The sequence below is a fragment of the Falco cherrug genome, chromosome 12 (genome assembly GCF_023634085.1).
Source record: "Falco cherrug isolate bFalChe1 chromosome 12, bFalChe1.pri, whole genome shotgun sequence".
In the NCBI taxonomy this organism is placed as follows: domain Eukaryota; kingdom Metazoa; phylum Chordata; class Aves; order Falconiformes; family Falconidae; genus Falco; species Falco cherrug.
In genome coordinates this window covers 24,797,554-24,817,725 of record NC_073708.1, presented here as the reverse complement: position 1 = coordinate 24,817,725, position 20,172 = coordinate 24,797,554, and the positions used below count along the sequence as shown (strand labels likewise).

The 20,172-nt window shown below is 38.4% G+C and overlaps 1 protein-coding gene across 14 annotated transcripts in view; it reads right to left on the bottom strand.

Annotated features, from left to right (window-relative positions):
• Nucleotides 1-20,172, bottom strand: part of MAST2 (microtubule associated serine/threonine kinase 2) — a 194,347-nt gene that overhangs the window by 39,927 nt on the left and 134,248 nt on the right. For all 14 annotated transcript variants that reach the window (XM_055724648.1, XM_055724655.1, XM_055724649.1 and 11 more), the window contains 4 exons: nt 17,610-17,688; nt 11,856-12,010; nt 3,563-3,638; nt 2,064-2,273 (listed from right to left, as the gene is read on the bottom strand). In XM_055724648.1, coding sequence (XP_055580623.1) covers nt 2,064-2,273; nt 3,563-3,638; nt 11,856-12,010; nt 17,610-17,688 — 520 coding nt within the window. The remainder of the gene's footprint in view (nt 1-2,063; nt 2,274-3,562; nt 3,639-11,855; nt 12,011-17,609; nt 17,689-20,172) is intronic.

Below are 20,172 nucleotides of genomic sequence, written 5' to 3'. Positions count from 1 at the left end.
CTTTCCCTGTGCTTAGGAGCAGCAGTATAATGCATGTAGGATCAAGTGGAAAAGGACATTTAAGAAGTGTGTTTTGATGATTTGTTCCGAGGGGGGGGAGAGGAAAGGAAAAAGCAGGTTTATCTGACCCACGACTAGTCTGAGATGCTGATTAACCCCTTCAGGCCAGAAGACAGGCCTGAAAGTGCAGACTGGAAGTGACCAGACCCAAAGTATTGCTCTCTAAATTCCTTATGGTATGAGAAATCATTGTCCACACACACAGGAGGAAGGTCTGGGAGCCGGCGTATTGCAAGCCCAAAGCATCTGCTACCAGCAGCAGTAAAACGCACTGTAGCCTCCTTGAGCCCCTTGAAATGTAAGTTATTTTGCCGAGCACACACACTCACTTTTAGAAAAATCTTTCCAACTTCAAAACCATCACCCAAAGAGGCCTGACCCCTTACATCATAGCTGACATACAAATGCCCTGCTTCCAGCCTCTGGAGATACACAGTGGAGCATCTAACAGGTGCTCCCCTGGCTGCAGGAATCCCTGCACCCCTGCTGCTGAGGGCCAGCCCCAGGGTGGGCACCTGTGCCTCTGCCAGCCCCACTCCGCCCCGCACTGACGGCTGGGTGATGCTCATCCCGCCCAGGGAGGCTACACTGCCACCTTCAAACTTCAGAAAGATATTCCTCTCTTCTAAAGACTAGGAATACTGAACAATTTCTTTGACTAGATGCAGTTTCTCCAGCCCTGGATGGCAGCATCGATAATCAAACTCTTGCATGGTATTCAAAGAACACCACTTTCACCTGGAAAGGCATTTTTTACTATTAAATGCATCCACAGTGGTTACTGCTATCCCATAGGCAGACAATCATATAGGCCCTCAAAAGATATTCCCTGCCTCTCTTGATCTGTCAAAATCATATTCCCTATCCAGGCAGAACACCACAAAACCAAACACGAGTCATTTTTCTTTCATGCATAATAAATACGAGGGAAATTACAGCCACAGTCAAAGAAACGGGGTAGCCAAAGATTTTAGCTGATACAAGGGAAGATTCTGCAGTTTTCACAAAGCTTTTCAATACAGTAATTGTATATTAATAGAGTATTTTTATTCATTTGTCATTTTCTAATGTCTGGAAAGAGTGGCAAAGGGGCACAAACTAGTGCAATCCACGCCAGTGGGTTGGCAAACTGACCAGTGACATACAAACTAATAATAATAATAATAGTAATAATAGACATACAAACACTAAATAGATTAAAAATCACCAAAGATAATAAATTGTTTCAGGTGTTCTGTTTCTAGGTGTCTCTGTGACACTTATAATTGGAGATTGAGATCTTCATAAATCCTGTATTTTCAGCTTGCTAGCTTCTTAAATCAAAGTGAAGGATTAGGAAGACGTTCCCAAACAAACATCCGGACCCAGCAGCTGGTAATAGTACTGACTCCTCATAACAGCTATAGCATAAATTCTAAGAGATGCTTTTAATTTAATATTATTTTCATCTTAAAGGAAAAGAGCAATTTTTAATGAGCAGCTGAAGTATACTAAGCATGCATTAAAATTGTGCCCCCTTGTGTATTTTCATATGCTTTGAACACCACAAAACACACTGAAGTACTAAAAACCCCACAACTGGATTAAGTTCAGCTCAAGAAAATCTTTTATGAAAAATTTATAGCAACACTACAAACTATGCTGTTTTCACTCCTTCAAGGCACTATTGTAATTAATAAGTCATTCAGAGTCTTGAAGTACATGAAAGAAAAGTTCAGTAATTTCCCTCATCTGGATGAACCCAATTTTCATAAATGGTAAAGGCTGCCTTTGACTTACTCATATGCATATTTAACTTTTGTACAAACAAAGTACACAGGTGAAGTGATTTGCTCAAATCCACCTGCGGTAGATCAACATCAGACAAACAACTCAGATCTCAACACCCCCACCCACTGCCCTTCCCCTGGAACCCACATTGTCTCTCTGAAAATCAAAGCTCTGGCTTTATTGTTCAGAGTTTCAAACAAAAGAATATATTCTACTTTGCAGAGAGCACTTACATCCTGGAGAAGTTTCTCCAAGTTTTCCTGTAGCTCATAAAAGTACCGAGAAGTAATAAGACCTTCACGTGATTTATCTAGGCAATCTCTGGCCAGTTCAATAACTTGATGATGAATGAAACTTAGGACCCCATCTGCTAATTGCAGCACGTTTTCTGGAGCATTAGAGGCAATAAACTCAGCCAGCCGTTCTTCCATCTGTGCCGTGGCCTAAGAGTACAAAATAAAGAGAAATTACTCTTAAATTTTATTATCCCAGAACTTAAAACATAAACAAGTAAGGTGCTAAAGTAACATTTTTGCAACTCCAAAATGCACGAGGCTTAAAAAATATTCCAAAATACAATCACATTTTGCTGAGAATAAAAATAGCATACCATAGGCAAAAGTTATGTTCACACGAACAAACAACAAAAATTAATCAGAACACAGTTTCTGAAAATGCAAATGACCATAAAAATATCTTGGTCCTGAGGCTGTATGCCTCCCTGGGTCTCCAGAGTAAGGATGTAAGATACGAGGCAGTTTTCAGAACTTTTAGGCAAGACCATGGAAGCTGAAAATCACTGCCCCAAGCACAGACGTTTCTATCACTGTAAGCCCTGACACCCTGTCTCTAGAGTAACATCTATTTTTGCTACTGGTAGAACAGAAAGGAATGGCCGTATCAACAGCTCTGGGATACACAATCTTCTACGCTCACTTCAGTGTTAACTTTCAAAGCTTGATTCCACAGATTTCAATATTCAGCTTTTAATAAAGAAACACTTATTTTCACTGCAGATCATTTCAGCACGTTTCAGTGTAACTGAATTCAGATTGACTTTTCTAGAAATCCAAACCTATCTTTGTTCTTTCTCTGGTACCAAAAGGCCCAGTGTCAAACTTGGTTTTTGCCAAAACCTCCAGTATAATTTGGAATTACTTTAAAAGAAAACTTTGCATTTCAAATATGTAAATGGAAAGCCTACCAAAACCAAAGACGTTTGGATCAGTATGAAGCACATTTAATGCAGTTATACAGGGAATACTGAGAAAATGTTAATTAACTTATTTTGAAACTACTCTTTAAAATAGCTTTTTTAAGTATATATGAAAATAAGCAAAACATCCCTCTTCCAGCCTTGATTTGATTCAGAATTTAAAGACAGACATGGATTAGTTCAAGATACCTGGAGAGCCAAAACATGGCCCTTCTCCTCACTTTTGTGAGCATCTGTCATGCCAATAACAGACATGAGAAATTTAGTAAATATGAAATGCATACACAAATACACAAAGCTTTTCACACTCTTCCATCTGAATCTCTCTATACAATCTATTTCCTCTACTACAGAATTAACATATGGAGCAGAGAAGGCAGCTTCAAACTCTCAGCAAACTGCACTGCTTGGAAATGAGACGGAGAAGGAGCCCAGTTCTTAAAATGAGCACTACAAATTAATTCTGAGCTTGGTCACAAGTTCATTGAATGCATTATTTAAAAAGTGATTCTTTACCTTTGGAAACCTTTCTTTGTACACATGATTCATCATTATTATTTCACTGTCAAAGGAAATTGGGGAGCGACCGGGGCTAGAGGAGAAAACAAAGTACGTTATCATTTACAGATATCACATCAAAACCCTCCAAAATTCAGCGCTGGTCATAAAGCTGCCACACTGGCTGTAGCCCTTCCAAAGCTTTGGTTTCACCTCAGTAACAGGCAGGTGCTTCACTTAAGAGAAAATCCTAGCAAGCAACGGCAGTGATAGTCATCTGAAAACTCCTGTCTTCACGTGAACTCAGGCAGAAACTCACCTATTTTCAGCGAACGCAAGTTCTAACATACAAGCTTGTAAAAACCCAGTGCATCTGTTGCAGGTACATTTGTTATTTCCCTCGTTCTCTTACTGCCCTCCACAGCAGTGGCAGCAGCCCTGCTCAGAAAGATATCACTGTTATGTCTGGAGTCTCTAGTGCCAGGAAGGAGCAGAATAAAATGAAACAAGGGACTTGAGATGCTTGCTTTCCTTTGTCTGAAGAATACCACCCTACAGGAGAGATGCATGAGCTGTGTTATTCAGCTAAATTTGATATATAAATATTACGAGCAATAGGAACAGAATACTTCTCCGAAAACTGTACTCCCTTGAGGCACGTTACACCATGGATGCATATGCATGCATGCATAGGTTAGCAGGCAACTTCAATGAACACCAAAAACCAGGACACTAAATTCTGACAAACTGCATTTATATTACTGTTTGGGTGGTTTTTTTAAAGAAGAGTTGCATCTCATTTCATCACATCTGATGGTATGCAATGCTCTGACTCATTCTGCCACTGAGGACAGCCGGAGTGAGGTAATGCAGATAATCCCTAGCTACAGGATTGCCTACAGCATCTCATTTCTCCGGTTACCCTGTTTTAATATTCAAGACAAGCGAGGGCTGCAATTATTTGGCATCTTACATGATCATTGTCTTTATGATTTTAAGAGTACTACATATCGCTAAAAATATTTTCTCTCTATCAAAAAATAGAATTTTATCTTGAATGGGTTCAAACATTTTAAACTTTCTGTGAAGAATGAAATGAATCTCTCTAAATGGAATAAATGCATTACAGTTACTACCTTGCTGCTAACCTACTTAAAGGAAAAAAACATTCTTTTGGGAACATATATTTACAATTCAAAGAAAATCTAGCTCACTGGCTCACGGAATACAGCCATACCAAGCTCTTTTCATGCCTGGCACTGGAATTCCATGAATTACATTGTGCCTTGTTTTAATAAGGTTTATCATTCAGCTTGGGAAAATGCACTTCAGATTAAATCTCTCACTGAATCCTTATGTTACAGGAGAAAAACTGATTTGGATGTTTTGGATACCAAGTAAAAACAACTTTTTTTTGATAAAAATATAACCCTTAGCTTGCTAGACAGCTGTTCGCAATCAAGGAAAATTTTCTTTAAAAAGAAACTTACATTTATATTTACATGTAATGCATAATGCTAAAAAAAGAAATAGGAAGGGTAAGAACATTTAGATTTCAGTCTTAAAAGCAAATTGCCCCACACATCTAGCCTGCTATCTTTATCTCTTTTTCTCTAAGACCAAACAATCTGACACAAGCACATGATGACTGTTTACTGGCAGTTCATATGGAGCTGAAGAACTTGGTGAACAGTTACTGAAGAATTTATTTTTCTATAACGTTATTGTTTCTCTGTGTGATTTAAGTGAGGTGTGAATTACAAGGATATATACATAAGCCCTTTGGTACCAACTACAGAAATAAGGAGGCATATACATATTTCATTTTAACATTAAAGTGGTCATACTAACACTTGTGCATGCTTAAGTATTTGCTGTCTTAGGGCTACAATAAAACATGAGGAGGTTTGCCTTTTGCTTTCAAGGTGCTTCATGCATATGGATACAGAAAATTAAGAGCTATGAATAAATTGTGCTACTTGAGGTGTCCTGCCAGCAGATGTAGTGTTTCCTTAAGGAAAGGCACAATGGTATGGGAGTTTATTGAGTTTGCTTTTGTTTTTTATGATTCTGAAACAAAGTAATTTCTTTGGACAGGAGTCTACTGATGGGCAAGAAAGTAAACAATTATAACCCCTTAGCTTCCTTGGGCATTGGCAGTTTTGTCTCTCATCTTTGGAAGCTGATTAATGCCACTTTTTAACCACCTAAAATGATGGAGCATCCAAACAAGTCCAGCTAAAACCTGGGATCAAGGTTCAAATTGTCATTCTAAATAAAATTTGCCCAATATAACAGGTCAAGTTAAATGTCTAGCTGACTACAGCAAGACTGCAACAAAATAAACTGCACCATAATTTTTTATGTTGAACCTTAGCTTGGCAAACTACAGAAATAATTAGATGGATAAGTGACTAACCAAAGGCTAGCTGCCAGGCAGTGCTGGTTACTTTACAGCACCTTTGACACACAGCCAGGTGAGAAAGAAGCCAGGACTGGGCAGATAACTGAATGCCACCAGGGAAGACCATAAGGAAATTTAGAAAAAGAAAAAAGGTGTTTAATATATTTTATTGGCATGACGGCTTTTCAAATGCAAAAGCATGACACCAAAATTTTCACATACAGGACTAAACCAGTCCAACATTTCAAGCCTCACGAAGGAGCAGGTTATTTTCTGTAAAACAGTGGACACATACTGTACATGTGCATGACATTTGAAGACAAAAAGCAGGCTGCTTCTCTTTACTTGGTGTAGGTAGGTAGGTCAAAGAAATTACTACTGTCAGTGAGTTTTTCATTTCAGCAGAGCAGACATCAGAAGAATAGCATCTGTGCCCTTAAGCTTAACAGCAGAATGAAAAACTACTCTCTCTTTTCCCCTTCTTCACCCTCCCTCCGCTTTACGAAATGATGTGGTGGTAGGCTTCCTATCTCCTGCAAAGGTTTCTAGCCTTCAGCTTGTCAAAACTTAGGTGTCTTTATCTGATGCTAGAAAGTGAAAACAGCTTATAGACAGCTATTTCAAGGAGCAGCATTTATGGCAACAACTTCAATCTTACAAAATCTAGTTTAACTGTGACTAAATAAAAAAAAAGAAGTTTATGAAGGCCTAATTTTTCCTTTACTGTGACAGCTGTATTTATTAGGAAAAAGCAGAGCAGCCAAAAGCACTGTGCTCCCCTCTGCTTTTTACCTGGTACATAAAGCTTTAATTAGGATGTATTTACAGCATGTTACCAAAGTCAGTGTTCATAGGAAAATTCAGACTATAGGCTTTAATTTTCTGTCATTTCCAAACACAAAAAAAGAGGAATTTTTAAACTAGAGAGCTAAGGCTGTATGAAGTAGAAATCAAGTTAAACCTTCCACTGAAGGTGAGCAGAGCGTCGGCCTTCCTCTTTCCCCAAGAAATAAATATATAAATCTTTGACCTGTACAAATCACATTAATACTAGATGTAAGTTAGAAGACTCCCTCTTGAAAAAAGAGACAATAAAGTAGAAGCAAATATGGACAATCTACATCTGTCCATCAGGCTTCAGAGCAAACACGGCTCTGCTTCACACAGACCACAACAGTTAGACCTTGGGGCTTAATCCTGCTTCTGGGCAGGACAAGGTGACCAAAGGTGAACTGAACTCAGTAAACCAGAAACCACCTGCTAAAGTCTGAATTTATGCAACCTGCAAAAAAATGGGGAAATACAGTTTTCCACAGAATTACAACAATCTATACCACGGAAGAAATAACGTAGAAAATTAAGCATATAACTTTACATTATTTCTCAGGATTTAGTCAAGGATCCTGCATAATCATTACCAAACAGCACAGAAAGCAGGCATTTATTCTAGTACTGCTAGAAACACGGAATCTGAGGCAAAGCAGGATATATAGTAATTCTTCTTCTTCTTCTTCCAGAACAGGTAAGTGGTGAAATAGAACAGTAACGAGTCTTCCTCACTGAGCACTTTGAAAAGTCACTCTGAGTTTGTTTACATACCTTTTGATTTTTTTTATTCACTCTAACAAACACTGAACTTCAGCTACATTTAGTCTGCAGACAAATGCTACTTGTGATTAGTTTTGTATCACTGAACTGTGTTCCAGTTCAGCCCTTCTTTATACTAGGAATGACATTCTTATGAATGTAAGGGGTGGTGGTGTTACATTTATAAATAATCGATTCATAAGTAATAATTATATTAAATATGCATATATATGAGAGAGCATTAAGGGAAAGGGAATACATTTCGATCAATCTCTTTGAAAGTAAGGACTAATGAGTTTTTTCTACAGATTTACACAAGGTCTGCAACTAGCTCTTTCTAATACTTCAGTTTTTTTCATGTATGCCAAAAAAGACTGAGACTGCTTTAGACAGAAAACACTCGAAAGTTAAAGTAACGAGCAATACAGAGGGCAAATAAGAATACCCAGTTTTCCTCAAAATAGAAAACCATAAAGATGGTGAGTGAAACCAAAAGTTGATTACTTTAAAACCAATTACTTTGAAGAACTTTTAAAAATCAAGTTCATAGAACTCACTGTCTTGAGAGAGAAAACAGAGACCAAGATTATGTGTTAGTTAGAATGTATTTTCATAAGAAATAAATGCCTTATACTTCAGAATATAAAACTACTATCCTTCTCTGGCAAATCCATGGCTGGCTGCATGAATCCCCGCTCTGCCGGGAGCACCACCTGCTCCTCCGCAGCCTGTAGCAGACGGCACTTTCTGAAAGCAGCAGCATGAAGTGATGAAACCACCAAGATTACTCAAGTGCTTAAAGCTGACGCTTAAGTGCAGTGAGATCCACAACCTGCACGATCAATTTTTAAGATAAAAACTGACTATGTGGGCCACTGGTGTGGTTTCACACCTATTCCTTCTTCCCATCTTGGGTATTTTACTGTCAGAAGCCTTTTTTGGCAACTGGCATTTTCTAGGAGTTGTCTCTGTATATTCTTAATGGCAGGATCTAGCATGTCAAAAGTCAGGTTGGAGGACTGCATTTAGAAAGCACTACCCATCAAAGAGATGAAGGAGCATATTTGATTAAGGATGATCTCATCTTCTTCAACTATATAAAAATTCACAGCTACAATCTTCAACCCTTTTTCCCTAGACAACATTATTCTGAAACACGAAAAGAGATCAAGAAAAATGGGCAGATTGGTGGGCTGAGTGACTGCACAAAGGCAGCTCCTGAAGAAGTCGTTATTAGTTAACTCTACTTTTATCTCTGACATTCTCCACACATTCCCACGTTAGCAACCACTAAAGGATGACAACTAAAAAGAACTGGAAAAAGATGGAGGGCAGCATCGCCCTAACTTAAAAAGAGTACCAATGCCAAGTTTAGTGCAAGAACACACTCTCTCCATGCAATTTACTTCTGTGAGAAAAGACCTTCTTCAGGCAAAGCCCAGGATTGTTCTGAACAAAGTGAATGTAGCCTGGGCATCTCTCTGTTGGGTCAGTAGCCTGAAGAACTTGAAGAATTTGCATTACAGAAAAAAATAAAAATAAAAAATGAAGAGAACTGTTGAGAGATGGTATTTAGGAACTACTTCTCTGGCAGGTAATACCAAAATATTCTCTTCTACTGAAGACACACTGTAAGTACCAAAAAACCAGGTGGGTTACATGGGAATATGTTCTTTCATTTAGCGTGTGAGTAGCGGATCTATTGAAGACAGATGAAAGAACAGTTCCTAGCTTTAGCAACCAGCTTTGTAAGTGTGTCATATTTTGGATTCCAGCATTGGTCTTGGGCTACCTCCTTCCCCCGCATAGAAAAGCATCTCGGAAACAACCAGTGCCATTTCTTTGGTGTAGAAATTTGCATATGTGATGAGTATGCCATGCTGACAGAACACCTCGAGAACAGAGGTGCTACCAACTTGTCAGCGTAAATCAGCCAACACTACCCCCCATGACTGTATGTTCGTTACTTTTTTTATTCACTTTGATCATTAAGACTGCTCTGTATGAACAGAACATTTGCAGTTGGTATAAGGAAATGGTACACTTGTAGTCAAAGTAGTAGATTTTTCCAAAAGTTACACCTAGGCAATACTCTCCTCCATCTAGAAGCATAAAAGGATCGTCTGAGGCTTCTCAAAAATCTTGAGTTACTCAGACCCTCAAAATCAACAGTTGCAGCATTTGACAACGGCAGATCAAAATATCAGTTCCTCTCTCATAGAGAGAGATGTAAGGCTGCAGTCATAAAAGATGAGAAAAGTATACGTGTTATCAATCGACTATCATAAATATCAGACCATCTTTTAAATTATAAAGCTATGACCACCAATTAAGGAAAATGTCTGATGTATTTTGTTCATCTGCTTTTCACTAAAGCTGATCAAGCAAGACCACTACTAAAGCTGATCAAGCAAGACCACTAAATGCTTAGGAGAATATTACATTTTAAGGAAATTTCTGCTTAATTTTCAGCACATTAACTGCTCAGATTTTGTTTTTTCTTTTTTTAAGTAAGTAAAAACATCCTCTCACCAAGTGAGCTAACTATCATGTCGGCAAATAAATAAGCAAGCCGCGCAATAAATGAGGTCTGGTCTTCACATATTTTAGTACTTGTTTGTTTACAAGGACATGCTACCCTCCGTCAAAGAGGGTATACATGCCTGCAAACGTTTCTCCAAGTGGTTGGATTGACATATCCAGTTTCCATATTAACAAGGAAAAAAATAAAACTGGGCTCTTCGTTTTATTGTTTTTATCGTTCTTGCATTAACAAGAGTGTCTTATACTTCATTATGCTAACACTAATATGTCTGTGTTAGAAAGAATAGTAATTACTTTAGTGACGTGTTGTCTACCTATAGTAGCTGACTTATCTATAAAGAATTAGTACTACTACAATTACAACTCAGCAATAGTCAGCGTTAAGAGTGACAGCAAGAGGACTGAAGCAGGACTATTGTTTGAAGAGATTTAGTACAAGTCACGTAACTAGTCCTTTACTACATGGCAATGTGCAAAGAGATCACAGGCTAAGTGTGCTACTACCCACAGTACTTACCTACTTCTGTAGATTACTGTGTAACTACACTTAGTAGGTCCATATGCAAATACCATGCAGCCTGCACTGAAGTTTAGAACATACAAATAATTACAAATAATCATGAAAGGTCAGCTCTGCCATGACATGATACTCACCATGGATTTTTTTGTTATCTTGGCCTGTTTCCCTTCCTCCTATTACAAACCCCAGCCAAGGTCCTGAGCTGGGCACACTGATTCAGTATTTCCAGCTGGCAGAGTTTCTGAATCTTGTCCATTAATTTAAAGGTGATATCCACCTTTGATACCCTCAGGTGAGATGCAGAAGGGAGACCTCACCTCCTTGTTCCCCGCTTGTATAAAATCTTTTTCTTTCATAAGATGCTGTGTCTAGAGGTACGCATCTCTAGACTTTCACTAACTTGGTCCAGCACAAAATGCGTGGCAGAACTTAAGGCTTTTGCCATGATACAAAATGTTTGTGGATTTACTCCACATAATTGTTAAGAGACCTGCAAGAAAGATTGCCCAGAAAGTTTGTGGAGTCTCTGCCATTGGAGATACTCAAAAGCCGTCTGGACATGAACCTGGGCGATCTGCTCGAGCAGGGGTTTGGACAAGATGACCTCCAGAGGTCCTTTCCAACCTCAGTCATTCTGTAGTTCTGTGAAAGATGAAGTTCGAGTTGATTCTGGTTTAAGTATGGAAAAACCAACCGCACAAGGAAATAACCCCTGGATAGTTATCTTTGAACCACCAGTTCTTTGAAGCGATAGTAAAAATTACTCAACTGTTAATGCAGGAGAAATATTTCAGCATTATGACAAAATTGCTCTTGGGTGCAATTTGATTTAATGTTTTGACGTTATCTCCTCTAGTTTTCACACCCCTTCAGAAACACTGCTAGAAAAGTTATTAACAGTGACTGTCAACCACTTCCTTATATTAATGCAGCAAGGTTTTGAGAAGAAACTTCACTAAAGGAAATCTACATCCTATAGATTTAGTCCAAGATGCTTGCGGATCATGTTTTCATAGAGTTATTGTGAAGATACAAAAGCAGATTATGCTAATCATTTCACAGCCCAAAACTCAGCGTCAAATGTAAAACAAATATATCCTTACTGATTAGGTGAGGTGGGTTAAAAGTTGATTAAAACAATTTCAAAAACATGTAACAAAGCAACTACAAATGACTATTCTTAGATCTGAAAACACACATAGAAATGCAACACATGCCTAACATCTTAAAAATTCAACAAACAAGCTGAAGCTCACCTGAGACTGCGAGATCGAGGCCTCAAGGCTGGAGAATGACGCCCTTCCTCATCAGTGATGCTCTCAGTACTGAAATGCTTTGTCAGGAAATGAAGTTCATCTGCCGTGGGCTGAAAGGGCAGCTGGTGCAGCTTCTCCTGAGATGAGCATGATGACTGAGTACAGAAAAAAATACAGAAAAGAAATGCACTAAACGCATGCATAGGGGTCAGCTAATGAATGGAAGAGGAACGGATTCTGCCAGACACTGCACACTCCAGCGGAAAAGAAAGCTATTTATCAGACCAGGTGCCTCTTTTTATTGTTCTCATTAGGCTAAGCCAACCCTTACATACAATGACAGAGCTGGTGAGATCAGGAAAACTTCGGGAGAAGGCTAGGGAACCATTACAGCTGATCATGCAGGTAATTTACTATCGGGAGACAGAAAAGAAGGTACGTGAGTACCAGAGCTACTCTGGGAAGGACAAGGAGGTTCCTGGAGTGGTGAGCAACTTTCTTTCCTTTTCCCTCATGCTCTCTTAGCTCAGGAGTTTCACTGGCATGCAGAATGCTATGGAGCTGTGTAGACATGAGAGGTTTTGCTGATTATTGGCTCTCATCGGAAATTGTTATTGTAAATGATCAGGATTTTATTTCTCCCTTCCTTTATCCGTCAGGCTTTTTCTCTAACCAAGTAGGCAATAATAAATTGGAAGTAGCTGTCTTTGCAGAGTTGTAAGATTAACAGTTTCTTGTTATAAACAGCTTATTAATCTTTAAATAAATTGATGCATTTATGACACGTCCTATGATAATGCTGGATATGAAACTGTTAATTTTTGAACCTCAAGAAACCTGAGATTAAAGCAAGTATTTGTGGGAAGTGTTAATAAAATCTAGTATTGGATGTACTAAGGGAAAAAGCTGTAGTTCAACTAGTGAATGCATTTTTTCTTGTGTGATTTTTCAATGCCCCTTTCCATTTTACAATAGAAAATATATTAGAAATATATTATAAAATGTATTGTGTAAGGACAAATTAAAAAAACTATTTGAAAAGAAAAGAAAAAAAGAAATAAGTGCTGAATAACCAGAGTAGCACTGAATAACACCAGTGGGCCTATTAAAAACATCATCCTAATCTAAGTTCTAAGGTTGGAACTGGAACATTGATCTGATGAAATTAATCAGGTACACTGTTCCAGTGGAAAAACTTTCCCTTTTGCTACAATGACCCTCACCCAAACTGGAAAGCACCACATCCTAGTACCAGAAGTATTGGTAGGAGGGAACTATACAGGTCATACAACCTGTATGACCAAAGAATTAACCCGCCTAGCATGCTTTTCTAGACTTACTTGCTGTTGATGGGTTTTGGAAAAGAGAGCTAAGCAGTATGACCAAGCAATGAAAGCCAAATGCTGACAAGGCTTTTCATCAAGTCCTGCATGTTTGTAATGTTGATAGCAAAGAGAAAATACTCTGAAATCACCTAAAATAGGTACATCCAAATTTATCAAGAAGAGCTACACTTGAACTGCATTAAAACTAATCAGATTGTTGCAGATCCTAGCACGGTCTTAGCCAAACCTGAGATGGAGATCTGAATGTGAGAACTTACAGACCTAACGATCATATTCTTTGACAGAAATATAATTGGCAACAGACCCTAGATCCACTCCCTTTGCACTGCACAGAGGTATTTACAGAAAAGAACCCCCTTCAAAGCCTTGGGACATGCAAAAACTCCCCAAGTGTGGCTCGAACCAGAAGCCACCACTTCCAATGTTTTTCTTCAGGCAGGTCTAGGTGCAGGGATCATGTTGGGAAGTCATCTCCATCACAGTGTCCACACAGTGATGATTATCCAGATGGTGTATCAGCTTACACTGGTCTAATCCACACTGAAGCCAAGACAGAATCTGGGTATTTGATAGCCCCTACGCCCACAACTGTTCTGCTGTGCACATTACTTATGCCAAATACAGGAAAGGTTCTCTCCCTGTAGTACAGAATAACGCAAGCCCTGTTTGACTTTCAGAGCCTTCTCTGATGTCTTCCTTTGCGTTTTACACAATACAAGACGCAGGAAGTACCTGCCTATGAAAAAACATCAAGTTTTCAAAGAAAAGGTACATGTCAGCTGACATCCCATTCATGATGAATAACACAGATCCTGCAACAGAGCAGGAAGCGCTACAGACAGTGTCTTACAAACCTGCATTAGTGGGTACTCTAGTACTGGCATTACAAATACATGTCTTATTCAAAACAAAATTAAACTACAACTACCACATTAAGGAAGGTTAGCACATAGTTACTAGAGTTGGGGGGCCGGGGGGGTGGGCGGGGTGGGGAAATCAAAACTGGTAGTCTAGAAAAAGCAGTAAAAACTTTATGTCTCCCAACAGTAGTATCACTGGGGAAGCAATGCTAGTCAACTCATGGATGACCCAACAAAAACTCCCTCCACTTTCTCTCCCTAAAAGCAATAAAGCAATCGGATCACAAAGTTTGTAATTCCAGAGAATAATTAAAGAAAGCCCTGAAGAAAAAGACCATTATGAGAAACTAACTTCCCTTGGCCAAGGGCTTCTCTAGCAGTCTTAAGGTGTACAGCCTTTCATTGAAAAAGCGTGAAAGCAAAGTGAAACACTTCTGAAGTATTGATCTTTAAATAATCACATCACTGTGTTCAATTTGCAGCAGACTAAACAGACTAACACAAACATCCCCCTGGTGTCTTAATTACAGATGCAGATACTCTTCTTCAGTAAAAAAATTCAAGCTAATACTACCGTAGCTTATATATTAACCCTGCATCTAGAAAATGAATAGCAGATTAGATGTTTAAAAGTAGTATGTATTAGTCCATTCAACTGACTGTTCTATGTTCATGTAACCTGAAAGAAGGTCTTCTCCAGCTTTTTCGGTGTTGGTCTGATGATCTGTATCTGGTCTTCATGATTTGTACGAAAAGAGTAAATGCGTATTTTTTAAAAGCGTCGCCCTTCATTTGGAAGCAAAAAAATAAAGCAGTATCTACAGGCTTCCACTGAGTTTAGATTAGGTGAATGTCTTGGTTTTTTCAGCTGGTTGGTTGGTAGAGCAGCTATGACCACAGAGATGCAGGTCAGCTCTAACTGCCATACAGAAACTAAGCCCAGCTGAACACAGAACTGACACTCTTCTTGATATTTCATTTCCTACTGACACATACAACAGAAGGAACATCTACCAGCTTCCTTCTACCTTGCTTGAAAAAGAAATGCAACCTTGAGGACTGATCACACCAAATGGAAGCCCAAAATTCTAAACTCACATCTGTGGCACTAATTCATTGTGCCCTTTTGACAAGCCCCTTGAGTACCTCTTACTTCAGTTTTAAAGTCTATGCAGGAATAATACTGCTTATCAACTTCAGAGGTGTTACTCAGATAAATTCAAATTAATTCTGATCTACGAAATACTATGATAATAGTATTGTTACAGAAAAATAATAAGTAGTATTGGATTAGAAATGTAATATTAAGTTTAATAGCAAGAATTGCATCACTGCTTACTAAACAGCCCATTTCAATGTCTTTCTGAGACTGTAACGCTGAACCAGCAAAAGAATAAGAGGTGAGAGACTCGGCCATTCAGAGAAAAAAAGTCTTGGAATGACAGGTTTTAACCTGTTTCCTGCAGGAAGGTGAAATCAGATCTATGTATGACTATCACTTCATGCTTCTCATTATACCACCCAGTTTTCTGTTGCTTACAATACTTATAATACTTACACCATTTGAACTGATGCTTTCTGTGAGACATATCTAACTCAGATTTCTTGGGTTGTTTGTTTTTTCCCCTAGAAAAACGTCAATCAAAATGATCTAGCTATTTCTGGGAACATAACAAGAGACAAACATACTTACTTTCCCATGTCAGAAAGCTGAGAACTTTCTAAAAGTAGCTTTAATGCCCCTATTTCAAAGCAAGGACTTTTTAAGTCCAAAAGTTAGGGGGTTTGTTAGTTTTGCTCTCTTCGTGGACATCTCCCCAAGGGCTGGTCAAACTATAAACTCTTCAAAAACTACTGATCACACCCACAGGTAAGAAGGACTTAAAAACTCTGCAGGCAGTTTGATCTCCAAAGGTGTCATTTTCACAGGCATCTTGGAAGCTCTCACAGTGACTACCCATGATCAAACTATTTGGGTGTCATCCATACAGAAACTAACTGTACCTGCTGCATGCTCTCATAACTTGCACCCAGAAGAGGACTTAGCCATGGCTTATACCCAGGAAGATTTAATCTAAGACTATGAAGGCAAAAGCAGAGCTCATTTCTAACAGTTGCTCTCAGGTGCTTGAATATATAATATTCCTTGGCAGCAAAACCAGCAGCATCTTTTTCATGTTGATGACAAAAACTTCTTCCACATTTTTTGTGCTCGTGCCCATATATCTGTACACACACATACCGAGACCTCTCCCACAGGAGACTGAAACCAAGTCACCTGCCTTATAAGTGGACAAAAAAACCCCAAAACCAACCCTCAAAACCAACAGTCTTGAAGGACAAAAGATAACAATTGTGGAAATTTTGCAAACTAGAGTCTGTGGGATTGTGTCTGAACACATGAAGCTACAGAGATGAGATTAACATTGCAAAATCAAATTTCAATATCAATTTATACTAAAAGGGAACTGCTGACACCAAATTCTTCTCCTGTTAGATAGATTGATTTTAACACTCATCTCCTAAGAAACTGTGATGATAAATTTGTGTTTTTAGAGGTACTGGAAAGTTTACGGATGAACTTAACAGCACATAAGAACAACAATACTGCATTCAGTGTAACATTTGTATAGTATGGAGTATTGAGTCCTAATTAATGCAAGTATTAAATTTTTTAGGAACATACCTTAAATAGTATATATAAAACAAAACGATTAGTAGAAGTATTATGGAAAGAGGCAGTGATACGTGACCACACAGTTGCAGACACTCACCGTAACACACATACAGAAGTGTGTTACATTAAGTTTGTACAGGTAGCCTCAACATTTCTAATTTTCCTATGCTTGGCTTTGCAAGATTGTTATGTGGACAATCACAACATCTAATTAGCATAAACTAAAAAATAAGATTCATTGTATGAAGTATCTGAGAGTTACAAGGGTTAACACAGTGCTGCTACCTTACTGGTATTAATGACATACTAACCTTTTGAAAGTACAGAAATCAAGCAAACTGTGGCCACTCTTTCTAATGACTTGTAAGAAAATGAAAAGCTTTATTAGGATTCAATTACTGGTTTTTCAATTCAATTAGGTTCAAATTACTGGAATTGAGTAACACATGTGGATTATCAGTTTTTCTTTCTGCTAGCCTGACAGCAGAGGTTTTCATACTAAGAACTTGAAAGCAGATAGGAATTTAATTTTGCAGTTATAAAAAAGCTGAGAGCTGGCCTGTAATTATGCACTATCACTTAGAGTCCTGCCACTTCTGAGACATTGTGCCTCTCAACTGACCAGTTGAGCCAAGTGCTGCACTGGGATTTCACCAGTGCTACAGGCAAAGTGCAAGATGATAGGAGCTGGGAAATGGAAGAAAAAGCAGCAGAACCAATAATTAAAATAATTTTAAAAAATAATTAGTATATTAAATAATGTTAGCAAAACAATGAAGAAAGATCAGATATTTTAGTAAAGACTCAGAAGCTGATTTGTTAGGGTGTATTTGTACAAACTGAATTGCTTGGAAAAGTCTGTGTCACTTACTGAAACTGTTGAACTGGGAGTGTTTGTTCCATATCCAGATGAAGGAAGGGAGGCCAAGGACCAGCGGCGTCCATCCGTTCTGGGGAAAAGAAGTAAGGGAAATTACTGTCATGGATAATGTGGCTAATTCTTGGGGGAAATAAGCATACTGCCCCTCCCCCCAAAATCTCTTAACCTCATGTTTTTATTAAAGCCTCAATTTATTCAGATAAATCAGGTATCATATTTACAATGACCTTTGTGAAAAAGCAGCTAGGGTAAGTTTTAAAAGCAAAAGTAAGTGACTTTGGAAAAAATAAAGCCAATGAGCATCAGATTCCTGCATTAAGTAAAGGCTTTGTAAATGCTACCAGTTGTGTAAAAATTGGAGTTTCTGAAACAGATAAGTGAAATCAGCTCATTTCAAACTTCTTTGAAAAAGACTTATGCGGTTCCTTGTCTTCCAAATAAAAGTTTAAAACTGAGGGGAAAAAAATCGTATTAGATCAAGAATCAACTGAAAGCTGACTGGTTTTTTTACCTGGTCAGAAGGCATACTGCCTAGCACATCACCTGACACAGCTGGTCAATTAAATCCACTACAGCAGATCTGAACAGAGCCAAGGGGTCCACTCAAAATACAGAGGAGACAGCAATCACAGAAACCTCACCTAGGGCCTCTTTCTTCTCCAATCAATATAACAGTAGTAGTTATTTCCCTATTGTAGCCAAAGAAACATGACCCTCAGAGAAAACAGCCAAAACATCCTGGAGATATTGCAGAGAAGGTCTTTTACCAACATCAAAACTGAGGAACTATATGATTGCTTTGAGGAGAATCAGTATTGCCTCCCTGAAACCACCAAAACCTCCAAAACCCGCCTCGGTGAGGATGAAAACAGAACCACATTCAGCTCAGTCTCACAGCGCTTTTTCTGCCTCTGATTTCATTTCAGTCTCGCATGCGTTTTGTGTCCCATAATGGACAAATGTGTCCTGTTGCAGATGGGATGGATGTTAAAGTCATCTCTTCCTCACATCAGTTTCCTTTTTCTTTTTTCTTTTCTTACAGCAGATTATCAGTAACTGGCCATAAAGTGAAGCTGAATTAGAACAGTTCACCATTCTAAGTTACTTTGGAAGGACTGCGGGGGTGGGGTTGGTACATGTAGATAAAGTACATTTATGTATTTATCCTATAAAATAGGATGTTTGGTACAGGTCTGAAATAGTGCTTACTGCTTTTAGAAAACGCAACTGTTGCCATCTTCACAGTAATATTTCTCATCTCACTATCCACACCCATGAAGCCTCATTTTAAGAAAAAAGTTCAGTGCACACCCAGACATAAATGCCTGTTTATGTTTTTTCCAGACCTGGCTCCTTTTATTTTCAGGCACTGATACGCACTAATAATCTTTGTCATCTATCTTAGAATGAGAGGGAAATAAACTCACTGTTCTACATCACTGAAAGAATATTACGTCAAAAGAATTTTTAAAAACACTCATGCTTCATGCATTTAAAAAAAAAAATACTCAAGCTGTAATGCAGATTTCTATTGCATGCGTATGTTATAGCTAAACCCCATTTAGCCACAGGTGATTTCTTTGGCAAGACAATTACACGTAAAAGAACAATCTCAAAAAATTCCAAGAGAAATGAAATTCCCTTCCTATCCCTGAAAAACAACAAATAGCAGCATTATAAAGTCACTGCATGATGTGGTCAGACGATCTTCATGCAGGTTCTTGTAAACATACAGGGGTACTGGGGTCTTCGTTTAGGTCATTGATTCAACCTCAGTTTGGACATTCAGTCCCAAAGCAAGACCGTATGTTCCTGTCTCCTCAAGCACTAGACGAGAATGCACAAGTCACTTATCTTTTTTGCAAAAGGAAAGCCTAATCCCTTTTTTTACTGAGTTGCCTAGACCGTGTATTTGAATTACATCAGAACTTTCATTTTGACAAAGTTTAAAAAAATATAGTCTTTCTCAATTAGAAAATTACAGGACACCTCTTCAATGCTTGGGCTATTTTCTGCTGATGCAATCTGTGCAAGCAATGCGCTATGCAGTCAGGACAACACATACCAGCTCTAGTCTAGCAGAAAGAAGTGGGACCAGAGTAGAATCAAAGGCAGTGGGAAAAAGACTTTAAAAGAAAATTCCTCCTTCATTTACGCAAAATGTTTCAAAGTTACTTCAGTGTTTTGTTAATAAATACATTTTTAGAAAGACCTCATGCAATATTGCATCAAGAAAACATACCTGGAAAGAAAGTTTTAGGTCTTTTATTAATTGTAGACCCTTTGCTAGCACAATAAAAACTTGCAAGCAACAGATTTTGCCTTTAAAATAGCATTTTAATTACTTAAGGAGGTATTTTTATGGCACTAAATGTTATTTAATGAACAGTAGATCAATTTCAAAAGAAGAAGGTGCTAGAAGAACAAGGCATCTCCTCCAGAGCACTGTTTATCATTTTACGCCAAAATGCAAAGGTTTCCTGTTTTGATTACCACAGAACAGAAGCTGAATGCCTAAATGGGGTTATTACAGCATGAACTTGTTAGGGACGCA